Source organism: Struthio camelus, chromosome 1 (genome assembly GCF_040807025.1).
Source record: "Struthio camelus isolate bStrCam1 chromosome 1, bStrCam1.hap1, whole genome shotgun sequence".
NCBI lineage: Eukaryota > Metazoa > Chordata > Aves > Struthioniformes > Struthionidae > Struthio > Struthio camelus.
The window spans coordinates 40,593,107-40,620,382 of NC_090942.1; the positions used below are offsets into that span (position 1 = coordinate 40,593,107).

Below are 27,276 nucleotides of genomic sequence, written 5' to 3' on the forward strand. Positions count from 1 at the left end.
AGTCCTCTGCATTCTCTCCAGCCTTCCACGAATATATACACTTACACACATATATCTTAGTTAAAAAGGTAACTCAGGAGTACTGGTGGGAATATTTTGAAGCATCATACGCTCAAATCCTCATATGCATGTGTTTCTTCCTGTATATCTTCCTGAGGAACGATATGGCTCGGTGGCATAAGCTCGTATATATACACACATTTTTCACAATGGAGCTGTTGCCCAAAGAGGTTGTGCAGTCTCCATTCTTAGAGGCTTTCAAAACCCAACTGGATAAAGCTCTGAGCAACCTGGTCTGACCTTGCAGCTGACCCTGTTTTGAGCAGGAAGTTGGCCTGAAGACTTCCTGTGGCCCCTTCCAGCCTGAATCATCATATCATCCTGTGATTTAATGATTCTACTTGCAGTGGCTGACATGAACTGATACATGTTTACAGAGGTACGGCAGCACTTACCATGACCATGAAGCATGACTGAATAGTGGAGTCCTGGGACATTTGCCATCAGATACTGGTTAATCTCCATACTGACGTATTTTAAGTCCTGCTTGTGTAAGCTAATGAAATCAATAGGCTCTTTCTCTTTGAAATTACAGTGTTTGTGATAATTTTAATTATGCAGATACCAGTTACCATAACTGAAAGTTCACACTACATATGCATAAGGATGCTTTTAGTGTGGAGGTGTACCCATTCAACACGGAAGGTAAAAGTGGACAATATAAACCAAAGAGAGAGATAAATGAGAACAGACAAAAGAACTATGAACGCGAGAGAGAAGAAACAACACCTGGGGATGCCGTTCCTTAGCTGCATAGAGTTCATTGCTGTCCTGAGAGTCCATGTCGCCAGCTTTGCATGCTGCTAGCATACAACTCCCACTGACTCCCTTGCAGAAGTTTCATGCTGCTTGTGACATTTTTGCTGTCCTCCTTCCCTCTGTTCTCCGGTTCATCTTTCTTCCTTCTTTTGTTCCTTCCCACAACCCTGCCAGGCTGGGATTTTTGCCCCCCTCTCAGTTTACAGCTTCTGAGTTCACACCCTTTTTCGTGCTCTCTCCAGAATTCTAGCAGCGACCTTTGCAGAAAAAATAAACTTAGAGATTGCGCAGTGATCAGAGAGATTATCCATATTAAGCATTCCCCTTGTGAGCATGAACAAGGGCTCATTTAAGAAACTGAGGCACTCTGCTGTAACCGGGAGAGGCATCAGCTCCCTCCTGCAATAGCAGACCTTTCATCCCTCTGCTAGATTTAATCAACCATTTGCGCCTGTCATCTCAGCAAGAAGCGCTTTTGCTTTCTTGGGTTTGTATGATTTAGAAATGCTGCTGCTAAATTGCCAAAACGATTGTATTTGCCTCTGTAGATAACTCACAGGGAGTTTGTATTTTCTTCCCTAGCTAACTCACAGGGAGAAGACTTTTGCTTATCCTGGGCTTAGCATATTTTGAGCTACTACTACTAAGTAAAAGCTCACACCTATTCTTACAAGATAGAAGAACGTTAACTAAAATGTCAGAAAGGGGCATCTGCTGCTCCTTCAGAACGTTTCTCCTAGATTTTCTTCCCATCTCCATCGCCATGGGTATTAATATGATAAGGCATGAAATCAAACTAAAAGAAGAGTCCATTAACTAGAAGATTTTACCTCAGTACAGAGGACTGTGTAAGTCAGAGATTTATTTTACATAATCACCTCTTTTTCCATCCAAGTACCACGTTGTCCCAACAAATTATACACAGGACACCATTTGTCCTATAATTTGTCTCTAAGGTAAATATTTTGACATTTTTCTTCCTTTTATAAAACAGACATGAGGTGTTTTCAGTTAGGGCTAAAGAGGTTGCTGAGGATTCGGGAGATTCTTTTGAAGTTGGAAAAAAAGCAGTTGACAGCTCTGATCATTTTGGCGTGGCACCAAGAATTACAAACGCGAGAAAGTCGCGTGATTGACTGTTCTTGCTGTCTTCAAATGCAAGTGTCATACTGAAGCCTTCACTCTGCTCCCATTGAGTTCTTAAGCTTTCCAGGTGCAGTGTTAAATGGGGGTGTTTCATTTCGCTTGTGGTTGTGTGCTTGTTAAATTCTTTATAATAGGAGCAGTGTCGATACGCCTGCAAGAGAACAGTCATCTTCTGAGAACCTCAGCGTTGAATTTCCCTTAAAAATTAAAGAAAAACAAACAAAACCCACCTGTAACTCGCATGTCAGTCACGGTCAGTACGGGCACATATCAGGCAATATGTGAAATCAGAGAATTATTGTAGACTTACTGCTCCTGCTAAGCACAATATAAAACATTTATAATTACTTTTACTTAAGAAGAATAACTATGGATAAAGAAACAGCTTTGATTGGATGAGAAAATTTGTTTGCTTTCCATAATGCAAAACATAACCATTTTCATTTTGTTCTATGGGCTACATTTCCCTGTTCATAGAGGCGAAAACATTCACCTACTGTTAGATTAAAACTGAGCCAGAGCACCTCCAGGCTCAAAATACAATTTCAGTTTTTCAGTCAACATTTCAAGTCAGGAGGCCTCAATTTAATACCAATTTTGTGTAGGTGTTACTTTGCTGCAAAAGAAGTATAAAGAACTCAATTTCTAGCCGCAGATGTTGGGAAAGCTGAAAAACTTGAAAAGAAGCTAGTGAAGATCATGGACAGGCACTGTCTCTCTGACAAAACAGTTTCTTTTTTAGGAAGCAAATTGCAGTGCAAATTTTGAGGCAGTAGAAAAGATATGTACAAATAATGTATTCGAAAAACTGTATAAGCACATTAAAATGAACCTTCCCAGAAAGTAAGGGTTGTTAGTGGGAGTCACCCCAGGTTGTTCAGTGGGTCAAAACCAGACTGGTTACATTGCCTACTGATACAGAATTGTTACTGAATAATTTTTTCAAGTATTTTTATGACGCCACGGTACCTGTGGAAGAAATGGATGATCTAACGGATAAATCTGGCAAAGCAGAATTCAAACAGTAGATTTAACACATCTGTGGCAAACCTGCAGGCAGACGAAAGGAAACTTTCTTCTCCTAAAACCATTAATATAATTATGATTATGAAAACATATTTTCAAGACTGTTGTTTCACTTAGACTTATCATTGGCTTACATCAAATCAGATATTTTTCAGAGGCACGTTCCTCAAAGCGGCACCCTGGAGCGGAGGAATCCGACCCTTGCGCTTCACGTTGGTAGTTTAGTGACGCAACCGTAACCTTCCACAAACAAGCGATTAGACCAGCATGTAACGCCTAAGTAAGACGCATCACAAAACCCTTAGCAGCCCGAGAGGGACGGTCAGGTTTGAATTGAGGCAGGAAGCTCAGGAGCCCCTCGCCAAGGAGAGCGAGGCTCCTCTGCAGCCCAGCTCGGGGAACTTAACGCAGAAGCTTCTCTCCCGTGACCATGCAAAGGCCCGAAAGAGGACGTATACGAATACCCTCACTACGTCTGGTTTCACGACAAGTTCCACAGGGAGAAGACATCTGTGAAAATACCGATGAACTATTTGTACTGCGTTTTGCAGTGGGTATAATTTCCTTCAAACTTTACACCCTGCGTGTATGTTTTAAAATAGTCCTTGTTAACTGCTCTTTTTGGAATGGAAAAACCTGCCTTAGTTAGTTAGTTAGATGCATTGTTTTGATTGTTTATCGCACCCAGGTCCAGCTGTTTACTGTTTCGAGTTTTGTCTTGAAGAGTTGCTCATTTGAGGTCTCCTATATGATTGTTTATCTGTCAAGGTAAGAAAAAACTCAGTCTTGTGAAAAAATGTACATTATGAATAACACTTCTGATGCTTTTTGTTGTTTGCATGCAACTGCTTTCTCTAGTTTCATTTTCCATCTGGTTGCCCTAGTGCTCTGGCATAGGCTTTGTGAGCTCTGTACCAAACCAATTATATTCATACTAAGACAGCAACGTCCTTTTTCTCCCTGACTTTCAGATTCAGCCCTTGTTCTCTTTAAATCCTATTTTTATACTAGAAAAATGTGTCCTTGCATTGTAGCAAGTGCTACCAGCAGCATAATTGGGCTGAGGAACACAGTTATATACATGCCAGTGAGATATAATAAAAACACCAGAGTTCTTTTTGCACTGCTTCCCTATTAGAGCCAATGTTGTAATAAAGGAGCAAGTATTTCTGGTTTAGGCAGCTCCAGATAGAAAAGCAATTTTTTTGGCTTGCAAGATGAAACGACTTAGGCTGTTTTCCTTCATTTTCTTTTGTGTGACGTTTACATGTAAGAAGTTGTGAATGACACCAGTATTCTTCTCGAACACAATCCAACACTTGACACCTCAAGTTCTGGTTTTAATTTGGCTATGAATTACCGCAGAAACAAAAGTCCATACATGTCCAAAATTATCTCAAAGAAAGTTATGACCCTCATGGAATGCAGTAGCTGCCACAGCTGTATTTCAATATACACTGGACAATAAAATAGCACACATGGGAAGGTTTGCATCTTTTATGCTTACTTGTGGAATTACTTCCTTGGAGAGATTCAAGAGTGAAATCTTCCCAGAGAGATTCAACTTGTCTTTGAAATGCAATATCAAATCAGAGGATTAATTTATTTACAGCTCTGTGATTTTTTTTTCAATATACAGGAAAGAGGTTTTGTAACAGGTCTTAGGCTTGTCTAAAACAAATCTCTTTATTTCAGATCTCCAGTATTTAGGGCCCTTTCCAAAGTTTATTGGACTTAATAGCATGACTCATTTCAGAACAAGCCCTTATCTTCAGAACACCAGAACAACGTAAATATCTGTGCAGAGGAGTGTGGCATATTTTGTTTATATAGGATACATATAAGAAGAATATATTCTATTTCTATATATATCTGAAATACACATGTATTCTATATATAATGCAAGTCTCCATTCTAACACAGTTCCTGTGTAAATGAAGGGAAGTCATTTGGTCTATCTGTTCCTCAGCTTTCTATTTGGAAATGGGAACCATATTACTATCTTAACCCCTGGAATATTAGGAGATTAGAAACAGCAGATTATTTTGGGGTGCTCTAGTATTATGGGGAAAAGAGTCAGGTAAAAAATTTGATGAAGAAAATGAGTTCGGAAGAAATATTAAGAGGGACAAAAAGTCTCTGAAGTGGAGAAGTGCAAGCAGATGGAAAAAGCATTATGCAAATGCGTGATTCATAGTTTTCCTAAACAAACAATTTGACCTGAAAAATCTAAATTTGGAATTTGGCCACAACACAGATGCATGCCAAAGGCCGGATCCTTACTTACTTGTTGGAATGCTCTTTAAAATCTCACAAAGAAGCCTATTGATCTGGAGATTTGTAAGATCCCACTTCAGTTCATTTGGCCGTTCAACTTTAGTTATAGTGCCATCTACTGTAGTAATAGCCACAAATACATTATTATTAGCCCAGATATATTACCAAATTTCTCTATTCTGATCTTGTTTTCCAATTATTTTCCACTGTAGTTGTAATCAAATCAAGCTGAGTTTGGGAGGATTCAAAATAATGCCAGGCATGAATATAAACAGAAGGAACATCCAGACTTATAATAACGTACTTAGATTGCACTATTAGGAAACCAGGTAAACCTGTGAACTGCCATGAAGACTTTCTCAAAGCATGTAACTCTTGCTCTAGAGATCAGGGTGGCCAAAAAAGCCAGTCTTTAAATACCGAAATAAGAAGGAGATTTTCCTGCTGTCTGGTTTTCCCATATATGGCAGATTTGGAGTTCTCACAGCTTGTTTTGAAACTTCTGAGTGGCTGCTGGTGAAGACGATGCCCCACTAGATGAACTGCGCCTCTGCCCCACTGCAAGAGGGATTTTTCGGATCTGCGCTCTATGAAAAATGCTTTCTGCTCTAACCCTACCCACCAGAAAGATGCTACGAGTAGAACTTTTTGCATATCTGTTGGAGCAGGGACACAGACTAGCACCTTTCAATATATATTCTCCCAAAACGCAATGAGCACGAGTGAAATATTACCGAAGCACTGGGGACATTAACAGTGTATACTGACTGAGATCTCAAAGACGCACTTGAGGGTAAAAACCTTGCCCTACTGCAGACATTTGCGACAGGATGGAGGGACTGATGCTAGCTGGAGAGCGTTCCCCTGGTTCAAGCCATGTAGAGACAGCTGCGGCGCTGCCTCCAGAGAGCCTTTCACCTATCTGGTTGGAGACATCAACAGCTCTTAGGACGGGGACGATCAACACCCTACAGAGTTTGTAGCCTGTGTGTTCGTTGTGCCGCTGTAGTCCAAACAGCCCTGCAGAGTAGTTAATGAGATATAATTATCTCATTTTTCTACCTGCTCATTAGCCCAAAAGTAGGTATGATCCAGTGACCCTCTACACTGATGCAGATGTGTTATTACATCACATACCACGGTGAAGAAAACAGTGCTGACATCACATCTGTGTCAGGCTTTAGTTGCCTAAATATAACGAAAGAAGCTTCATCCTGAAGAGTGAGTGAACGTTTGTACTCTCTAATTTCTACTCACACGCCAGGCAACATCTACTAATTCACTTAACCTATAGTCAGGTAACATTTCATATCTTTCTAAAAACCTTTGCGTACGCTAACAAGTAAAGTCAGGAGGATTCACAACTGAAATACACCTTGTTGCCCCACTGAACGTTGAGTTCAGTACGTGAGATGATCCTGCTTTGTGTCGCAGGCTGACGGAGCTCGATTGCTTTCTTCATTTCACCACCTACTTCTTTAAAACGGTCTGTTCTTTCTGCTGATTTCTGAGATCATTTTGCAGCTGACACTTGCAGTGCAAAGACAGAGGAGATTTACGGCTGGTTAATTCTCTCTTTTCAGTCAACTGCATTGTATGCCCTTCTCCTTTTTACTTGTATTGTGACTGGTTCCCCTGTTGGGATTTTTATTGAGCAACGGAAAACAAATCTTAAAGAAACCCATGATATTATAGTTCACGGAAAGGTCATCTAATATAAAGTCTAGCGCAAGTTAATTGTGTCCCAGATTGGGACTTCATAAGAATTTCATTCCGTATCAGTCAGTTCAGTTTGATACCAGGCATTTAAATAAGACTACGTGAAAACACTTCACTGTTTGAAGCTGCTCTTCTCTGAAAGTCCTTTGTTCAATAAATTTATAGCTGAATAAAGCTGGTTATTTTTCACTAGGTATAACAGCAGAACGTCTCGAAAAAAACTTCAGTGAACGAAAAGGCAGACTAAGGTGCTACACAAGGTCAGAGTTTCGCAGTTGTTTTAAACTGGTGTAAACTAGAGTTGCTGCTGAAAACGGACGCCCTCCCCGTCCCTGACCCAGCAGCCCCTGCCCGTCTCTGCACGGTCCCCTGCTCCCATCTGTTCACACAAAGGCTCACGCGGCCTCATGTTAACTTTAGTCTTTTTACCAAGGTCGTTTCAAGCCAGATCACTACTCTGATCTTAACAAAAGTGAATGTAATTCCAAGGAGTTAAAAACTGTCCAACTTGAGGACAGTTCTTGAGGACAGGTCTTGAGGTATTTAGAAGATGGATCAACACATGGGGGCTTTAGTCAGAAAAGAAATGGGTTGGGCTTCTGGTTTACTGCTCAGGTCAGAGTGACTCCGTCAGCGACCAGTAAAACCCATAAAAACCCGTAAAAGCCATAAAAGCTGTTGCAGTTCAAGTCTACGACATTATAAAATGGTAATACTTAAGCCTTCCACGTTCCAGTTTGGGGCAGAGAATGTCACGGGGAGTGTATGCCAATGGACTGCAATGCTGATGTCCCTGATGAAAAAAACCTGAAAGAAAAGAGTTTCTCATCATAGTTGTTCATTTTTAGTTGCCATAGAAACATCTGTTAGAGCCATTTTGTATCTGGCTGACAAACCTCACATTTTCTGACCCTGCTTTTCTGATTTCTCTTGCTTGCCTTTCTTTTTCCTTTCATGTCTGATTTTTTCTTCACTGCAAAATGACTGGCAGACTTCAAATCTCTTCCACCTAAACCACAAATACAAATATATTATTTTCATCCCTAAAACTATCCGTTGTTCCTAATATGTATGTGCTTGGTACATAATTAGTACACACAATATTGAGTGCATACATAGTAAGTACATAGAATACAAACAATAAGTACATAAATGTTATCTATCTCTAGTGAAAAAAACAAACAAAAAGAATAAAAATGCAGACACAAAATAAAACTTCAGTTATACATACTTTTCCTTTCCTTTCCATTGCTAAAAGTTGAGTATCCAATTACTATTGGAATTATATCACCCTTTCAGTGAATCTAATATAGATTCCCAGCTATCTTAACCCTAGTTTGCTCATCTTAAGTCGTCCCAGCTGGGTTATAAATGCAAGAGTCTGTATTTACATATGTGCATTTAAAATTAGTTAAATTATAGGGTTTGATTGAATAGTGAGATTGTAAGATTGTTGTAATTGTTTTCACGCAATGAAGAGTTCTTCCAATATTTCTGAAATTTTCTAATTCTTTTTTTCTGCTTTAATCACGATACTTTTGGACCTCATACCACCAGGCATAGAAAATCAATGCTTTTAAAGGCGTCCACTCATTTTGAGTGGTGAAAATATGTAAAGGGGCTAAATTCCATCAGCTCTTATTGGCTTCAGCTAATACTGTAGTGGCTAGCACTCTAGGTATTAGGTTCTCACAAATTCAGTACATGCTTCTGGAAATTTGAACCCAAATATCTCTTGTTGATTAAAGTAAATATCATGGCATACTTAGCTAACTTACAGAGAGAGAAAGTTAGTGAATATATATTAACATTTGCAGAGTATATAATAAACTCAGGTTTAAAGTATTAGGAAATGCAAAATAATTATGAGTACTTTGTGTATTTTCTGAAACACATAATGAAACTGATTCAGAATGATGCCTTCCAGACCAGAAGTTAAACACTACCTATGAAATTTTTTGGTTCCTAAGATATTCCTAAAATCCCTAACGAAATATCCTTGGTGCGACTACAGAATAGTTTTCTCCCACTAAACAGTTAATGGCAAAAGCATGTTCTACTTAGAAAAGTGAAAAACAACGCTAAAGCACTCCTTGAGAACCGCCTTGAAAAATGCGAGTTTGCTCTACTGCAAGTATTCTGGTGCTAGTTGTGATGGTCAGGTCCATGGTGCATACAGCTTGCAGGAAATCCTCTCCTGGATTCTGCTTAAATGCTTCCTTTAGCTGCCTCTAAAGATAAGCCAGTGTAAGGGAACAAATGCAATCAGTGCACGCATAATGGTGATTGCTGGCATGAGCAGGGCTTGCCAGCTCCTCCTCTGGGGCAAGTCCCCTCCACCGCCAACCATAGGGTAGCGAGCAGCTGCTCTGAGTGTTGCTAGGTGGGATAACAGTGTAGTGATTTCTCTGGGCTGCGCCCTCGAGACCAGCTGCCCCAGCTCTCCAAGCAGGCCAAGCCCTAGGGCACCCTGTTGTGACCCTCCAAACGGCCACGCCGCTGCTGCCTCTGCAGCTGGGGGCTGCGGACACATGGCAGGGTCATGAGCCGCGTGCAAAACTTCCCTGCCGCCATCTCCTTCGCTCCCAAGTGCGTACTGCTTCAGCCCCTCCGTTTCACACCTTCTCTGTCCTTCCTTCCTTCTCTCCCACCACCCCACGATGGTGCTGGCGCGCGGCAGGGGGAAGCCGGGGTATTGCTCTGCACACCGTGCTCTGAGCCAGCTGGGTATCTAGGACAGCCTGATCCATGCGCTCACAGCAGAGAGAGTGCAGAGCAGTCCGTGCTTTTGGTAGGGCACGGTGTTTCTTTAGGACTGGGTAAAACTATATCCTGATAGCCCCCTTCCTCTCCCTTGCACTTCCAGCCAACCTCTACCCACTCCCCAAACCTCCTTCTTCCCAGCTGTGGACACACTCACCCAAATCTTGACTTGTTTTTTACCTCTCCTGCCTGCGCTCTGCTCTCCTCTTCCCCCAATCCCTTTTTTTCTACAGCTCAGTGTTGGATAATGGCCCAAATCACCCAGAGCCAGTATATAGGGCTGTGTGTTTGACCCCAGAGTGCGCATGCAAATCAAGGGTGTGAAAACGCTGGAAGAGTCTTTCCAGAGTTGTGGCAACAGCTTTTGTGACAGGCATTGTAGCAAAAAAGACGCAGAAGAAATGGCTTAAAGGCTTATAATTTGGATGCAGACAAAGTGCTCCAGCTCAGGAGCCTTTCTGGGATCTAGCAGAGCAATCTAGCAGAGCTGTGTAGATGTAGCTGAGGACCAGTGTCAGACGGGTTGGCATGTTGTTTGAGTAACGTGTTACCTTCTAGTTCCAGACTTAATTCTGCTTATTTATGGCATAGTAACTATTGAAATTGCCATTCCTGAAATCTGGAAGTGTATAATTTTCAAAAACAAACCCGACCATTGTGGGTTGTCTTGTCTGGACTTCTAAATAGTTGAGCTGTAAAGAGAAGAAGCCTGGGGAACAGCGTTGTGTCGGCCTGTGCTCCAAAACGCTGAGGCAGTTGCAATGCATGAGTGAATCGTGAAGACTTTTTTTCAAATTCAGAATAATTCTTGATAACAGAAGTAAACAGAAATCAAAAAAAGAAAAATGCACAAAACCCTATGCAGTTAAGTTACGCCAGAGCTCAAATACTTTGAAAAATCAACAACATCTGAAAGTAGTTTAGATAGTGCTTTTCCTTTGTTTGCATATGCATATAGCGCATTCAAAGAAGGATCTGTTTAATGCATTTAACGTATTTAACAGGTTTCAGCCAATTTAGAAGAGGAGATTAATTGCAGAAAGGTATTGCAAAGAACAGGTTAGTGCTGAACGTAAGGGTAAAAATAAAGTTAAGGAGAGAGGTTTTTAAACAAATAGAAAGTGAAGCTATCCAAATAAACAGTGAGTGATCTAAAGCTGAAAATTTGATTTCATAGTTTTCTCGAGCCAACTGAGCCTTCCGATTAATGGCTTATAAGGCAGTGGATTCAAATTGGACAATTGAAGTTATTACCATCCCTTGCTCTGTACTTACCTTCCTGCCTTGAGGGTTGGGAAATCCACACTATTAGTGAATCAGCTCCTGATTCCCTGCAATTTTCAACCCGCCTCCGAATCACTGAGTGAAGAGCTGAACCAACAGAACGAGTAGACTGACGGACAAAAGAAAAGAAGGAAAAAGTAGGAAAAAAAAAAGAGATGGAACTCTATACTTATGTGCATGAGCCCAAAACAATTGAATACCTACAAAAAGAGGAACCTGGGCAAGAAATGAGTTATACAAATACTTTCCTACACAGTTGAGTCAGTAGGAGGTCTTGCAGATGCTCTTAGGATTTAGTTTCATGCTACACTTAACCCAATCTAACCGTGGGCTGCAGCCAGAAGAGGAGGTATTTACTGCCCCTTTCCCTGCACAGGCTGTGCCACTACCTCTTTTGGAATGAGAACATGATGATCCCTTTCCTTGTCAACCTGCAATTACATTAGCGTTAACATAACATGAAATTTCAGCCTTCTAAAACAAGGACACAAGCAAGGAGTTGTGCCTATTTGCCACCTCATTTGGGACATGCTTCTTCCTCACTCTGCTGTCTGAGCAGTTTTATGTGCTAAGGCACTTCAGTGGAAGAGACAATTTCTTACAGTTTGGAATGCACAGACTTTTACCATTTGGATACTTTTATTGGGAGAAAAACAATAAAAGAGCATGCCCAGTGGCTCCAGGCAGCTTTGGCAAGATCGAAAGCTTCAGGGCTACGACTAAACAAACAAAACATATATTCAATGCAATGGGACTAACAAAGCTAGGACGTAAGTTTATACAACACCACATACAGGTAGATCTCAAGTAAGCTGCTTTTGAGCACTATCCTGATTACACAGCACTTTCTGGAATCATTTCTCATCTTTTCACTTTGTTGTCTGTAACATTACTGCGTGAGCAGCTTAGTCTGATACTAAGATGAAAAGTGTGTTGGAAAGTTCCTTTATCATTCTTCGTCTTCACTCCTCAGGGAAATTTCTAACATATATTTATTTTTTTAATTTAAAAATATATTTTTGCTGTGTTCATGGTAGAAAAAATAGAATATTTTCAAAATTGGGATTATATTGAAGCTGGTTCTGCCACTTTTACCTGAAGCCCGACGTTTAAAGGTATTTTGAAGTAATGACATACAAACAAAGATGAGGGGAAAGCATTCTCCTCCCCTCCGTCTTGCAGCTGTTAACATACTAGTAGAAGAGGCACTGAAAGGCCTCAGAGAGGCAAGCACAGAGAGGCTTGTGGGCTAGCAGTGCATGCTTCATGAGGTTCAGAGCACCCACAGTTGCTTCTGTATTCAAGATCAGGATTATACTTTCTGTCATTACAACAGAAGAGACCAGTGAAACAACATACAAATGAACAGGCTCTTGTGGATCAATGTGAAACATGAGCTTAAAGTATAGACCACTTTCCCAGGTATAGTCGCCAGCGTCCTGGCTTCCTCCTGCTTTTGATATCTAGCAAGAGCTGGAGATGGAAGAGTATCCGATGGTGTGAAAGAGGAACTTGAGCAAGACATTAGCTTATCTGCCACCATTTGCTCTCATGTTACCCTCCGGCTTTGGAAATTGTGCAATTACTTCCTATTCCATGGCTTTTACTGTCCCAAACAAAGCTTATGAGGGCTCTTGTCCCAGACCACGCTGCACCACAAATATTCTTTCATAATTACATTTCTTTTTCAGCCCATTCTCTGCCTCAGTCTTTTGAATTTTACTGGGAGGAGGCAGTGAATGGTATACATAATTTTGATGTATACAAAATAGAAAGCATTAACATTTTCATCAGAGTTGATCAATTGTTAAGTTGCTCCATGGAGAGATAATAATTCACAAAGATGCTATTGCTGACCACAAGAAAGTTGAAGACATATTTAGTGAGTCTGCTCATGAAGAAAATGAAAACACAGCAGAAAGTAAATAGAACAGCTTGCATAATGTTTACAGTCTCCTACACTGTTTACAGAATTTGCTTAATGATATGTATGCAAGAATAAAAATAATCACAGTATATTCTGTAGAGGTCTGCATGCAATAAATCCAGCCAGTGCAACTGTTTAGAAAAGCTCCAAGGTGGTAATGCCTCTTGAACCCAGAACACAGCATAGAGGGCCCTACGGGTCTCAGTGATGACCCTTCCTTATCTTACAGAGCAAAGAAGAGGCAAAGTCTTTTCCTGCCTCTTCAAAGACTCCTGACAGGGTCCTTCCAATGCTACTGATCCCTCAGGTGGTTTCTGAGGTGAGCGGAATGACTTCCCCATTCATATTTAATTTCTTTGCCCTTTTATTAAACATCATTACAATCTATGCATAACTTTCCTAAGATACCCAGATGCATATAAAACACCCAACTGCACACAGCCTAGTGTCTCCTATGAATTCTTATCCGATCATTAGGACAGCAAGGGGTAAGTTGTCTTGACCTCAGTAACTTTGTGCAGCACAGCCAGATGGGCAAAACTATTAAGTGCCATAGTCACTAAATCATTTCATCATGAAGCAAATCTGTGAACCCTTTTAGATTTCAATGCTGTAATAGTATCTGTATGCACAGTGACAAATCCAGAGGAAAAGCCAATCTTCCTTGCAAAACCAATGGATCATTTCATCCACACATGACCTATACAGTCGTAGACGTGAACTGGTATTTAGATTTTTTTTTTTAATTTAATTTTTTAAATTTGCGATTATCAGTTGGGAAACAGCACTAAAAGTTCAGGCAGGGGGGTTTGTTTGTTTAACTACCCTCTCTAACATGTTTCTTCAGCTGATACCTCCGCTCTTGCAAAGGCTAACGGACCTGCTAGTTCCTCTATAACCAGGAAACTCCCAGTGCGTTTGCGAGCAGACTCCCTGCCTGAAGGCGTCTGCCTTCCCGAGTCACTGACATCAGGAATGATACCAGAGGCCTGTCCCTCGTATAGTTTAACGTGCCACGAGCTGGATAAGAACCCCCGGGACTAGCCCTTCAGCAGCTCCTAGGTGCCCCAGCAGACCCGCTTGCCGCGGTCCTCTGCTGTTTCCGCTCTTTGCTGGTCCGTCCGCCTTTCCTTCCAGGGGGGCGGCACGCACCCGAGGCGGGAAGTCAGGCCGGGCTGCAACACGCAACCCCGGCCCAGCCGCCGCCAAGCAGCCCCAGGCACGGGGAAAGACCTTCCGGAGCAGCCCGAAATTACCACTGAAGCATCTTTACTGCTTGCAGCTATGGTTTCACCTTGTTTTAATTCCGCCCCAGCCACGTCAGCTTGGGTGCGGTAACATCACCGTTCTTCCGCCGCCGGCCGCAACAGGAAAACCCGGCGGGCGCCCAGTGGCGGGGGGCCGGCAGGACGGGCAGCGCCGCTCCCCCCCCCGCCGCCCCGGCCCCGGCCCCAACGGCCGCCGCCCCGGCCCCAACGGCCGCCGCCACTTCTGCGGCGGCCGGAAGTCCCTCCCGTCCCCTCCCCGCCCCTGGCGGAAGTGACGCGTGCTGCCGTGCCCTCCCCCCCTGGCGGCGGCGGCGGCGGCGGCGGCGGCTCGGGAGCCGGGCGCGGCTGGCGGCGGCCCGAGGCGCGGCGCGGCGGGCGGGATCATGGCGGACGGCGTGGACCACATCGACATCTACGCCGATGTGGGAGAGGAGTTCAACCAGGTACGCGCGGCCGCGCCGGGCCCCTCCCCTCCGCTCCGCGCCGCGCCGCCTGCAGGGCCCTCGGCGCCGCGGTGGGGCCGGGCCGGGCCGGGTCGGGCCTGGCGGCGCCATTGTTCGGCCGGCTCCGCGCTGAGGCTTTGCCGCGGCGGCCGGGCCCGATGGCGCCGTCGCTGTGCCCCTCGCCGCGCCGCGCGGATGGGGCTCGGCCGGCGCCGCGGCCAGGCCGCGTTTCGGGCCCGGCCCGCGGCGGGGACAGCAGGGGAAGGCAGGGCCGCGCCGCCGTCTCGGAGGGGAAGCGGGCGCCGAGCATGGAGGGAGGGAGGGAGCGGCTGCCTTCCCGCCCTCCCTCCGCCAGTGGCCGCGCAGCAGCGGAGCAAAATCCCGCTCCCGCCGCAAGAGGAGGAGGCCGTCAGAGACGGGACCCTCCCGGATGTGGTGGGGAGAGTGGCTCCCTCCCGGCGGCGGAGGGGAAATACTGCCATTGTTCGCCCATGAGTTTTTAAAAGAAAAAAAAAAAAAGAAGTCGCCGTGCGGGAGCCGTTTCTCGGCCGCTCTTTGCGGGGGAGGTTGAACTACTGCGGCTCTATTACGCAGGAGAGGAGAAACTGTCTTCTTTTCACTCTTTCTTCTCGCCTGCTCCTTAGAAAAGACATTACTTCCCTCCTCTACAGGAGGAGCTCCCTTTTGGTGAGGAAGTGGTGTTGGAATAAACAGGACTTCCCTGGCTTACAAGTAGCCGATTCCTCTGCTTCCTTTTTTCCTCGTATCTCTCCCAAAAAGTAACATTCCTACTTTCCCGCTGAAATCTGATGTTTGAATCAGATTTGCGTGCCATCTGTCGTGTTTGCAACCATGCCACTTCTCTAGGTTGTGTTGCCCCAGATTGCGTTGTTCCTGCCCTAGAACGTAAATAACCAAGCACGGCTTTGCTTCCACAGATTTACCAGGCTTACTGAGTGAGGCCCAGCGCTCTGCCTGCCTGCCTGCCCTACAGAGAACTGAGAGACAATAGGTTGTGGAAGTCGCAGTTAATTTGGATAGCAACTCATAAGTGTCTCAGGAAACTTGAATTCTTTAGGTATTTATTGATAAAGTAATTCAGAAGATTAGCAGTCTCACAAAGGTATACCATTTAGGAATGTTGGATCAGATGAGCAGACAAGGGAGAGAACTGAATTATTCTCTTAGTTTGCTCTTAGATTGTCTAGAGGTGAAGATTTCACTCTTACAATTGAAAGTTCATTATATGAAACTAAATTAGGGTAACCCAAGCACAAATACCATTTTATCGTAAGAGTACATCTGTTCAGTTTCTTTATTAACTTTTTTTTATCAGTTCCAAGTAGGATATTGATAGCTAATTAAGTAATTCAGAACAATTAATTGAATCCAGTAGTGCTGGTGTAAATTCACGAGTGCAGAAGCCCTCAAAGTTGAATAATTTATGGCTGCGAGTATAGTGCAGATAGATACTGCCAGAGCAAAACTGATGGGGATATTCTGTTTCGTGCAATATAACAACGTTCTCCTGGTCTGCTCAGATACTGGCTGATTTTGACATTCTCTGTAGCTGTGTTACTAGGGAGGATGATTTTACAGATGAAGAGAGTCTAGTGATAGTCTAGCTGATGCAGCAGTCAGGAACACCTTTTGGTCTTTTTGCTGCACCCACCCCTGTTGCCTTCCTGCTGGGGCTGTGTTTCTGCACTGTTACTTCCCCTGTTTGTGACTCTGGCAGAACACAGAGCAGAAGAATAAGAAGGAATTGGTGCCCCTTTTCCCTTAGCGTCTCTCTTTTATTTGCAAGATTTTGCTGCTTAGTCTTTTCAAAGTTTGATTTTCATGACTTGCATGTTGTCTCGGACCTGCTCGGTTGAACAGTATTACTTTAAAATAGAAAGCGATAGTGGGAGACATTGACACCTCTGCACTTTCCCCGTTTTGTTCTGTCAAGCATGAAGGAAGGCTGATTGTTGCTTTGTACAGTATTGCTTGCTGCCTCTAATTCTGACATTGTTGTGATGGGTCTTTTTAAAAACTGTTTCTGGTGATTTTTGATTTGAACCTTACAGCTTAAATTGATAAGACAGAGAGTTGACTAATGCTGTAGGGAGAAAGTGATTAGCATTATTAATCTGTTTACATAGCAAACGTTTTACAGGGTGCTGTATTTGTAAAGAAAGCTTGCTATATGTGTAAAGCAGTAAACGATTGTTCTTGGATTGGGTGGTGCTAGGTTAATTTGATTCATGAATACTCATTTGAGTTGGTCTACAGGAACCATTTCCACTAGTTTTGCCAGTAGCAGGGACTGAAAATACACTATTCTGGCTTTGTCATTCTTCTGAAGTGCAGAATAACTGTATTTTTACCCAGGCCAGGAAAAAACTTTTCCTTACATCCGTGGTGTTTCAAATAGGTCTGTAAGGACTTGTGATTGGATGAGTTTCCCTCCATTGCTTTGTCCTGTTCTGGGCATCAAGATGCTCCTCTTGGGTCTCTTCTGGGATTTTTATAGGCATCCTTCTAGGAGAAGGGATGTTCCGCTTGATTATTGCTATATGAGTCACAGGTAAGAAGGGTGAAATACAGACCAGAGAGCCCCAGGTTTACCAGCTGGCTAAACTGGATGAACGTGAGAACTGACGAGGGTGGTATTGGTGCTGGTTACCGTGATCTGGCTGGCGCAACTTGAAGTCAAATCTTTTTCCTTTAGTGAAAGCACATCCTTTCCATTCCATCTGGTGCTCATCAAAACTACATGCCTATGTTGCCTTTCACCTTTCATCAACTTGCCGTTCATCATATGTATATTCTTTATCCTTATGTTTACAGCTCTTAATCAATTTGGCTCCTACGGATTTTATTTATTTATTTATTATGCCTTCCTTTTTTCTTGTGCTCTTCTCTTTTGGAGAACTTAATTGAGTCATGCCATTTTTCATTGTCTTCCTCTAAGCTGGTTTCCCCATCCAGTGGTGTTTTATACTAATTTCAAGTTTTGTTTGGAAAAAGGAATTTCATATATGCAATCCTTTCTGCATACATTGCATGTGACCTGTAAGAAGAATGTATTGCATGGCATATTTTACTTTGGCCATTTCTGTTCCCTCTTCATGTAAATGACTAGGGCTGGCATCCTCTAGATGGCAGAAGACTGCAATAAGATTAGGGTTGCTTTAGCAAATATCACTGTGTATTTTAGTACATAGTGAATGGTAATGAGGAGGCTGTGCATGAAGGCAGCTTGGGTCTGGCTCAAGGTTGGCTGCACCTTTGGCCAGCAGACTGGATTACTTTCCTGCAGTCATGAAGATGGGACGATACATTGTCTCTTTCCATGGTTTTAAATATATATATATATATATATATATATATAAGATATATAAATATAAATAAATATGTGTATATATATATATAAAAATAAATGAACATAAATTAGAGAGAGAGAGAGCTACTGTTTCATATCCTCGCCTTGATCAGGAGGTTCTCTTGTTATTTTTATGATGTGGAAAAAACAGTTGTGTTATTAATACTCTAGTGAGTGTACTTGCATAATTGCATTGCGGATATGTCTAAACATGCCTATAGAGTGCTAGTTTGATATTTAAGTACTAACACATTAGAAATTAAAGAGTTTGACTTTGTATTTTGTAGCTGGATAATAAAAGTGATTTAGAGGAAGTAAGCAGCTAAAAGGCTAATTATCTGGCAACCTCTGTGGCTTCAGATTCTTAGGAACATCTGTCGCTCTCTTGGCTTCTTGTCTAGAACAAAGAGAAAATAAATATTTTTTTCTTTTGTGTAATAAATAATAAAAGTCAACATTTAAGGGTCATGTAAAACAGATTGCCTTTAAATCGAGAAGTCACTTGCCTCATTACTGGAGGAGACAGACATGTTTGATCGGATTAATTTATACTCAAGGGCAGTACTGTCTCAGTTGTAAAAAGCGTATGCGGGCAGGCTTGCATTTATTTTAAAAGTATACACAGTACCTGACTGCATGTGGATAGCTAGTTTGGGTCAGTTGTGTTGGTCCCCTGAAAGGGGCTTGGGGTGGAGATTACCTCTGTGTGTATGCAAATATCATAGTACAGAGAAAACTTGGGACTATCTCAGCTGAAGGCTCTTAGTTTTGCTATAATGCCGGTAGCAATGCTACCATTATTTAACTCAAGCTTCTGACTACTTGGAAATTTTAGCTGCTGTACTGGACAAGTGGTCATATTGCTTAGAGCTTAGTAGTATGCCGGTTGTAACGCTGAGAACGTTTGGGCCTGTGAAGTAAATGTGAATCTTACAGGCTGGCAGACTTGTCTGCCATTTTGGATATTTCTGCTACAGGGAATGTGTTATCTTAGAAACATCAAAGGCCTTCTGTTTTGTTAAAGTTTATGTTCCGAAAGCTAATCAAAACCAGAAGGTTGGTGTCTTCTCTTTCCTTTTATTTTTCTTTCTTTCTTTTTTTTTTTTTTTTGGGCATACCTCTCTCTTTAACTTGTGATTTGTCAGGACCTACAGACTTTATTTAAAGCGAAGCTGCTAGCATGTATTTAGAGTTTGTGACCACGTATGTTATGACTTGAAGGGAAGAAAATAATGGAGAAAACAGACAATTTGCTTTTTATCAATGTTTTTTCAAAAACAGTAGTAGTAAGTTTTGTCCCTCGTGACATTTAATTTATACCACTGTTATTTTGTAATGCTTCTGGGGGATATAGTTTAGTGGTCGACTCTCAGTCGAACAGAGTTGAGAGGAAAAAGAGCACATCTCAGATATGTATAGTTTATAGACATTTTACAAAATAGATTCCAAAACAGTCCTTGTAAAGAAGCAGACCAGTTCTTCATTGCAACTCCGATGAGCATGGGTGCTGAGTTTCAAACAGAAATAATGCACTTCTTATTTGTCCCTTCTGGATGTAGCCATGATATTGCACGTAGGCCTAAATTGTGGGTGCCCCAATGTTCACTTGAATGGTCCTGTCCCCTTTCCATGTTTCCCCCCCTTCACCCCCCCCCCCAAAGGAACTCTGCACAAAGGTGACATGAATGCTGTGATCACAGGTGAGAAGACATTTACTCACATACCAGATGCCTGTTAAAGGGGAGCGTGCAAGGGATTAAAGGACTTAGGAACCGGGGATGCTGTGGCCCTGCTGTACGCAGTCATGAAACTAGTATGTACCAGATCTTCTATGGGCAGGTTGACAGTTTCTCATGAGGTGTAATCTCCGTGGTGAAGGAGAAGGGCGGAACTTGATGCACGCACTGAGCAGACATTTTGTAAACACTGCCATGTGTTTATGGCGTTCAAACTGGAATGTTGTAGCAGGCTGCAGATAGTAATGAAAATGCAAAATATGGAGGAAGGGCTGACAGAAGTGTAGTGACTAGCCTGGCACGAGTCTTTGAGAACAGATCATTTCAGCGCCCGGGTTTTTCACCCAATCCCACTGAACAGCATTGAACGGCATTGAACATGGAATTTCAGTCCTGATTTTCCCGAGCAAATGATCTAAGTATTTTGAGCAGTAGTCTGTTGGAAGCATGGGCTATGGGCATGCATTGCTACTCTGATTTGTGAATAGAAGGAGTCAGAATAATGATGCTAACTCTGCTTCCTGGCATGTATATCTGTAAGCAAGTACATTTGAGCAGAAATAATTTCTCTTCATGCTTGATGGTCTCCTCTTAACTAAGGAAGTCAACAGGGGTCAAAAATAATTCCTGGTATGAATAAAACATTTGTTGAAATGATTAAGAAATAGAGAAGTTATGCTTCCTATATTCTTTTCCTTATTCATCTAAATCTAGGAAAGGAGGGTATGTTTAGGAAAGTTTCCATTATATGCCTATGAAGGAGGAAAGGTGGTTGCATCTTGTGCAACAGCCATTGAGACATCTCTCTTTCATCCATGCTTGCAGTTGCTGACTCGGATCACTCTTAATCATCTAACCACGCACCTTGTTGACAGAGTGGTGACTGACTGAGTTTCATGCTGGCTGCAAAACCAGCACGATGTAAGAAAAAATTATAGTGAGCAATGTTAGGGTTTCTGCATTGTTTTTATTGATTTAAATGAAGACGTTGATGCTGTCAGGCACTTTGGTCTCTGAAAAAATCATACGGAAACTGCACAGTCCTGTTAGTTCTCTCCCTCAATGGTGATCTGAAAGCCTCTGGTAGTAGAAATTTTGTCTATTTCAGAGGAGTTCCTTGAGAGTAAGGAAGTCCAGAAGAGCTGTGTACCAGAAGTATCTACTCTGGTTGGTATTTTGGTAGTGCTGACTTCAGCCTTGTCAAACAGAGAGAGAGAGAGAGGTAAGACTGATGGCTGCCCGTTTGGATCTGAGACTAAAGGCTAAATTCTAATCCCCTGAAGTCATCATCCATACACACAAATGACTGTGCAATTACTGCACGTTTAACAGAGGATTTCCTTAATTGCCTTGTGACATCATCCACAATCTTACTGTAAGATGTCATGTTTCAGCCTGTCCCGGGCAGTTCTTTGAACCTGCTTTCATTAACTATGGTGATGGAGGGAATCCAACTGAGAACAGAAAACTGAACAGACTACATGAAAACATGCAATCCTTATTTAATTCAGTGATATAAGCTTCCTTAAAAAGAGATAAATTTCCTGTTAAACCTCAGAGTTTATTGGGACTGTGCAATTTCCTGGGGATCAAATCTGCTTGATTGACAATGCCAAAACTTCTTATCTGGTTTTGCTTATTGTATTGATAGCCTTTCCCTATGAGTAGCAGTTGCTAATGAGGAATGTTTTCATATTTTAAGTGAGCTGATCCTCTGATGATGGTTGTGCATGAATTGGATGTTCAACCAGGACTGCTAGCTTTGCAACCTGTTTTCTGTGGAATCCAAGCTGATTCTCTCTAGTCACCGTATGTGATATCTTGAACTATTCCATCCAGGATGTCTGTGCGGGTTTCTAGATAAAAAATTCACAAGACAGCACGCACTGAGGTATCTCAAATCCCTGGTAAGGCTGTTTCTCCCCTGGGTCAGGGTAGAAGACTCCAGGAACCCTCTGCAGGCTTTTGAAGTCCAACTTTTGCATGTGGCAAACCAACACATGAAAGTCAGTATAGAAGCTTTGAGGGTACCCTGAAATCCTCTCTTAAGCTTTACCACTGTTACTCATTGAGAAGAAGTTACTAATGTCTTGTCCATAGAAATTCAGGTGGTGCTTCTCCGTCATGCAAATTAGATAGTGAAACATGGTAATGACATCCCATTGTGGAACTGATCGCTATTGACTAGGGTGAATGACGGTTTAAGATGAAAAATGGCAAGTATCAAGAGAAATCTTTGTTTTCAAAGTAGGTCCTCGATGTGAAGATGCAGCATGTTCGTACTTGGAATTAAGTGATCCCACTCATTAAGGTTGCTCTGTTTTTAAAAATGTTTTCTATATTTTTGTTAAAGACATTATAATTTACAGTCAACATGTTTTACTCTTCTCTTAATTTTCTTTCTGTTTTTTGTGATGGCAGTACAGCTGTCACTAATAAAAAGTAACAGGGCTTGGTAGTAGCAGATCGGCAGGTTGAGGCAGTTGGTGCTCAGGCCCCTACATCTATCTGAAAAAATGTTTGGATGTTCTACATCAGACTAAATTTAGTCTGATCTTTTAGACCAAATATTCTCACCACACCTGCGATTGAAAGCTATCTGAAGGACTGATGATTGATCTGGACCCTTCTCTTCCCATTTAGCAAATGCAGTTATTGAGCAAATGGAGCAGAGCTGCTGAAAAGAAACTCTCACTTACATTTCCTCTGAAAGAAATGTAGTTCACTTGGCCGGATCTGTGCTGTAAACTGAAACAACCCAAGGGAAAAGGGAATGATTCACTCCAAACCCCCACGATACTTTTCTGAACCAAAATGTTCAGAGGCAGCCTTGATGCAACCTGTGGTACTGTAGAATAGTCCTGCTGTAGCCCATCAGTAAATAAGTATGTTTAATACGCACAAACCTTTGGGTTTATTAAGTGTAATGGAACGCTGTGGAGTTCTGTCCCTTTCTGGCCCCTCTGTGAATGAGGAGGTGAAAAATCAGATTAGGAATGCAGTAGAAGTTTGAAGTGTAGAATGTTGTGTCTATTGTTAGGGCTCTTCTGGAAGCTCAGTCTGTTCTCTCTACCAAATTTTTTGATGGAAAAAATACTTACTTTTAGAGTTGATGTTAGCCTATTGTTTTGCACGTTGTTCATACTTGCTAACGTCTAGAATTTTGGGAGTAAGGCTTGTTTTCTTTTGGATTTCTGTTTGTATTACAAGGGCAAAAGTATCACATTGCAAAACAGGGGTGGGAGGTATTTTTTGCTGTCTGTCTTTTTTTTCCTGCCTATTTAGAATATAACAGAAGTCGTAAGAATTTTACACGCTGATGTAGAAGAAATTGAAGCTTAGCTTTTCAGCAGGGATGTTGTGTAGGTGTCACATCAAACTTACCATGCCTGTGGAATGTGACAGTTGGCAGAGTAATTTTTTTAGGATGAATTTTACAAGTGCCTAATGTTAAATATAATCTAGGTCTGTCTTTTGTATTTTAGGAAGCTGAATACGGTGGGCATGATCAGATTGATTTGTACGATGATGTAATTTCTCCATCTGCAAATAATGGAGATGCCCCAGAAGATCGTGACTACATGGATTCTCTCCCACCATCAGTTGGAGATGATGTAGGTAAAGGAGCTGCACCAAATGTTGTCTATACATATACTGGAAAGAGAATTGCCTTGTACATTGGAAATCTTACTTGGGTAAGTATCTTGCTACTATTTAGTTGTAGCCAGGGGTTCTAAAATTATGAGCATAATTCTTTGTAAATATTTTTGTTTAAAAAAAAAGTATTATATGAAATACTAAGAGTACAGCAAAGCAGATTTTTTTTCCTGCAAGTTTGTTAGCCTGTCCAGAGCTGTCTTGAGGTCTAAAAAATGGAGGGGATCTTCAGTAAATACAAACTTTAAAGTTTTCTCTCCTATTTTATTATGAAGAGATATTTTTACTACCACCTTCTTAAGGTTTGCGGAGACTTGACTAAAAGAGGACAACAAACTTAAAACTATAAAATACTTTATGCCTGTAGATACTTTAACGCTACCAAACTAATCCATTTTTGAGTAATCCTGTGCTGAAGCTGTTAGTTTAAAAGGGAACTGTAAATTTCGTTAGGATTTTATTGGAATTACTTTTCATCCTTTTTCCAAGGCCTTTTTCCAATTCCCTTTTTCTAGGGCAGTGACTCTTGCAACAAAACTGTTGTTTCAGGGTTTTGGATAACTCACTGAACTGCAGTTTTCCTTAAGACAATGACATTTGTTTGCATTAAATCATTTTAAAATCAGTTGTAGTTAAGAAAAGAAAATGCAAGTAGCTAATCAGTAGCTTGATTAACTAGCGTTTATATTAACCATTTACCTGAAATCTAATTCTTCTAAGGCCATGCATGCAAAATTCTCATTCAAGGTTTTTCCCCTCTGTTGAAAAGTTTACTAGTGCTAAACTAGCAAAAGAATGCTTCGTGGATTTTTAGGTGTTTTTCATTAATTACTACAGTATCCTAATTCCAGGACTTAATAGGTAAGTGAAGGGTAATTGACTTAACAGTTGTTCTGCTCTAAAATATGTTTATATGAATGGAATGAGTAAAATGCACATGGGTTAGCTGAACTCCTCCGTGCCAGCTATCGTGATTAGTTAGGCCAGTGTGCAGCAGTTTGTATCTAATACTGATTATATGGCTTCTCAAACGAAGCTGTCTGCAAAAAGTGTGCTTACCTACTTGAGTAGTGCCATTGAGATTTTTTTCTTAGCAGTTAGATCTCGGCAAAGTAATTTGTTGAATTTTTAAAGGAAGCATTGATATAAGGGAGATCAGAGAAGTAGTTCAGATTCTTGAAAGCCTGCTTTGCACTTTCCATCATGAAATTTAAGGGGATTATGGAGTTACAGAAGTATGAAAAAAACCATCTTTGGATATGAGTGAAATTATTAAGCATTATGCATTAACTAATAGGAAGTCACTCCAAATGGGTTTAGTTAAGTGGAGGCTATATATAGCCATGGCTGCTGAAGCAGTGTTATTAACCATATTTTCTGTACTAGTTTCCTTTCCTTTGTCTGTAAATATTGCTACTTTTGTGTAAGTAATATGTAGTTCACTAGAACCTCGCTAATCAGAGCTCTTATAAAGAGCACCTGGTTAATACGATGTTTAACATTGAAATTTTGAAAATAAGAGAATCAGCAGGAGAAAAAAACTGATTGAATCTGGAAGGACATAACAGCTATTGAAATAACCCCGTTTGTCTAGCGCTCTTGAAAATGTGTACTTTCAGAAAACAAAAGTTATTCAAATAGAAATGGTATTTGGTGAACTGTAGCTGGTATACTGTGTAGAAGGGCTGATGCAATATAGTGTATGGTAAGCATGTATATTTTAAAACTGAATTTTCTGATAATTGTAAAATATAAATGACTAATCTCCAAAAATCAGAAAATATTGATAACCTCAGAAAAGTATTCCTGTTCATCACTTTCACAACAAAATAAAAAGTAACAGTTTTAGCATGGAAGACTTGTTTGCTCTTTTCAAGGACTTTTAGTGTTTTAGATAAGTTTTCATAGTTGGTTATTAAAATATATTTTTCAGTGGACGACAGATGAAGACTTAACAGAAGCAGTTCATTCATTGGGAGTAAATGATATTTTGGAGATAAAATTTTTTGAAAATCGTGCTAATGGCCAGTCTAAAGGGTAAGAACTTGCAATTTGTTTTCTGTGTGAGTGGACTGAAGATTGGGAGGGTGGAAATGGCGAAAGAGTTGTCATTTTTCGCAACTGATGGTACATGAACTGATTGCCTTTGTTAATATCCGCAACAATGATTGGGTATTTCATTTCAGAGTAATGATTTAAATTCCAGGTGTAAATTTTTATGACAGTATTACGTGTTTTATTATTTTGTGAGTTAAATTTTATTGGCAATCCTTATTAAGGCTGTATCCCTAAATTTTAGTTAGTGTGTTGGCGATATTTGTAGTCCCTCGTAATGTAGATCCTGTTCTCTTCCCCTCCCCTCTCCATTATTAAATCTTTCCTAAATGCCTGATTTTTCTATTAACTTTTGAAAGTAAGTGCTTGAGCCCTTTTTTTCACTGGCAACCTAATCTTGCCATGACAGTGCCTGTGTCTCTTCTTAGTAGTAATGAGATTTAACACGGTGAATGCCTGAAAATAACTCAGTGTTATGTATTTATATTTAGTCTATTCATATGGTACCACAAAGCTGCCTTTGTGGGATACATTTTGATTATCTTGTAGTTACACTTGCATTTTTTTGTAATGTCTTGGAATGAGTTATATGTCTTTGAAACTGGGCTGAGATATGTGAGGCAGTTCCTGTATTTAGTTTTCAAATGTTCTTTTGCTTACAGTGTATGTTTTTCATGGGGCATGAGGATATCCAGGGAAAGGAAAAATGGAGGCAACTTTTTTTCTCTTTCTTTCAGGTTTGCCCTTGTGGGTGTGGGATCTGAAGCATCCTCCAAAAAACTGATGGATTTGTTGCCTAAAAGAGAATTGCATGGGCAGAATCCTGTTGTAACTCCGTGTAATAAACAGTTTCTGAGTCAGTTTGAAATGCAGTCAAGGAAAAGTAAGCCTTTTTCCTGTTCTGTTGTGTGAAAATGGAAGTTTATTCCAAAAGCAGTTTTGGTCTCAGTATCTGATAATTTGTACACGGTTTAAAATAGCTATAAAATACTTGATCAGGTGAATGAAGTTGTGGTTTTGTTTAAAGATGATCCTCTTAAAATAAAACAAGGAAACAAACAAAAGACCCCAATATACTGAAGGTCTTGTTTGAACAGGAGAGAATATGCTCTGGAAGAAGACTGCAGCTTCATAAACTTTTGTCTTAAAGATGGAGAAGCTTTTTCAATTTCTTTTTATGGATTTAATTTTAAAAATATAAAAGCATTTAGAAATTAAACATTTGTAGACAAATTGGATTAAATTCTGATATCTAAGCTGTCCTTAGGACAGGACAGGGAAGAGAGATTTTGTGTTGTGCTGTCCTACAGCACTTTGTCTTGCGTTTCCCAGTCCAAATAGCTCCTGGCCTTGGGTTGTGTTAAAGCAAGGACTGACAGTCTCACCTGATGCAATTTGGTAGTACGGGGATGCTGGAATGTTGCCATGTGTTAGCAAAACACTTTTTCCCCCCTCAGTGCAGAGGGCTCAGGTACTATGGAAAAAGGAGAGTAATGTTCGTTGGGGTTGTTGGCCTGGCTGTGTTAGGAATCCTCAAATAGTGAGCTTGTTGCCCCTGCTTTCTCATTAGAGGTAGTATAGCGTATACGCAGCGGGGGCTAGAATTTGGCCCAGTAAATTTGCCTAAAGTATTCTGAAATTTACTTATATTTCTTAAGCGACTACTAAATAATAAGTTAGGCTGGCTCTTCCATGTTACTACCTTTTCTGTGTAGTTTCAGACTTGTTTAGCTTGGTATGCTCTTGAGGTGAGAATCACATAAAGTTTGTCTCTGCTGGCTGTTGC

At 41.3% G+C, this 27,276-nt stretch overlaps 1 protein-coding gene and 1 long non-coding RNA gene across 6 annotated transcripts in view; one reads left to right on the forward strand and one right to left on the reverse strand.

Moving 5' to 3' along the window:
• Window positions 1-592: 592 nt before the first annotated feature.
• LOC138065767 (uncharacterized) lies at window positions 593-3,042 on the reverse strand. 2 transcript variants are annotated; one of them, XR_011138841.1, is made up of 3 exons: window positions 2,935-3,042; window positions 2,196-2,280; window positions 593-2,116 (listed from the first exon to the last, which is right to left on the reverse strand). It is a non-coding gene; the product is annotated as an uncharacterized lncRNA (long non-coding RNA). The 2 variants fall into 2 exon arrangements; XR_011138840.1 differs by having other exon boundaries at window positions 2,196-2,283; window positions 2,935-3,036.
• Window positions 3,043-14,484: 11,442 nt separating this feature from the next.
• Window positions 14,485-27,276, forward strand: part of CPSF6 (cleavage and polyadenylation specific factor 6) — a 31,013-nt gene continuing 18,221 nt past the window's right edge. For 3 of the 4 annotated variants that reach the window (XM_068935291.1, XM_068935298.1, XM_068935307.1), the window contains exons 1-4: window positions 14,550-14,672; window positions 23,264-23,473; window positions 25,369-25,472; window positions 26,228-26,373. In XM_068935291.1, coding sequence (XP_068791392.1) covers window positions 14,613-14,672; window positions 23,264-23,473; window positions 25,369-25,472; window positions 26,228-26,373 — 520 coding nt within the window. In that variant the 5' untranslated portion in view covers window positions 14,550-14,612. Of the gene's footprint in view, window positions 14,673-23,263; window positions 23,474-25,368; window positions 25,473-26,227; window positions 26,374-27,276 lie in introns of all 4 variants that reach the window. The other variant, XM_068935318.1, reaches the window with a different exon arrangement.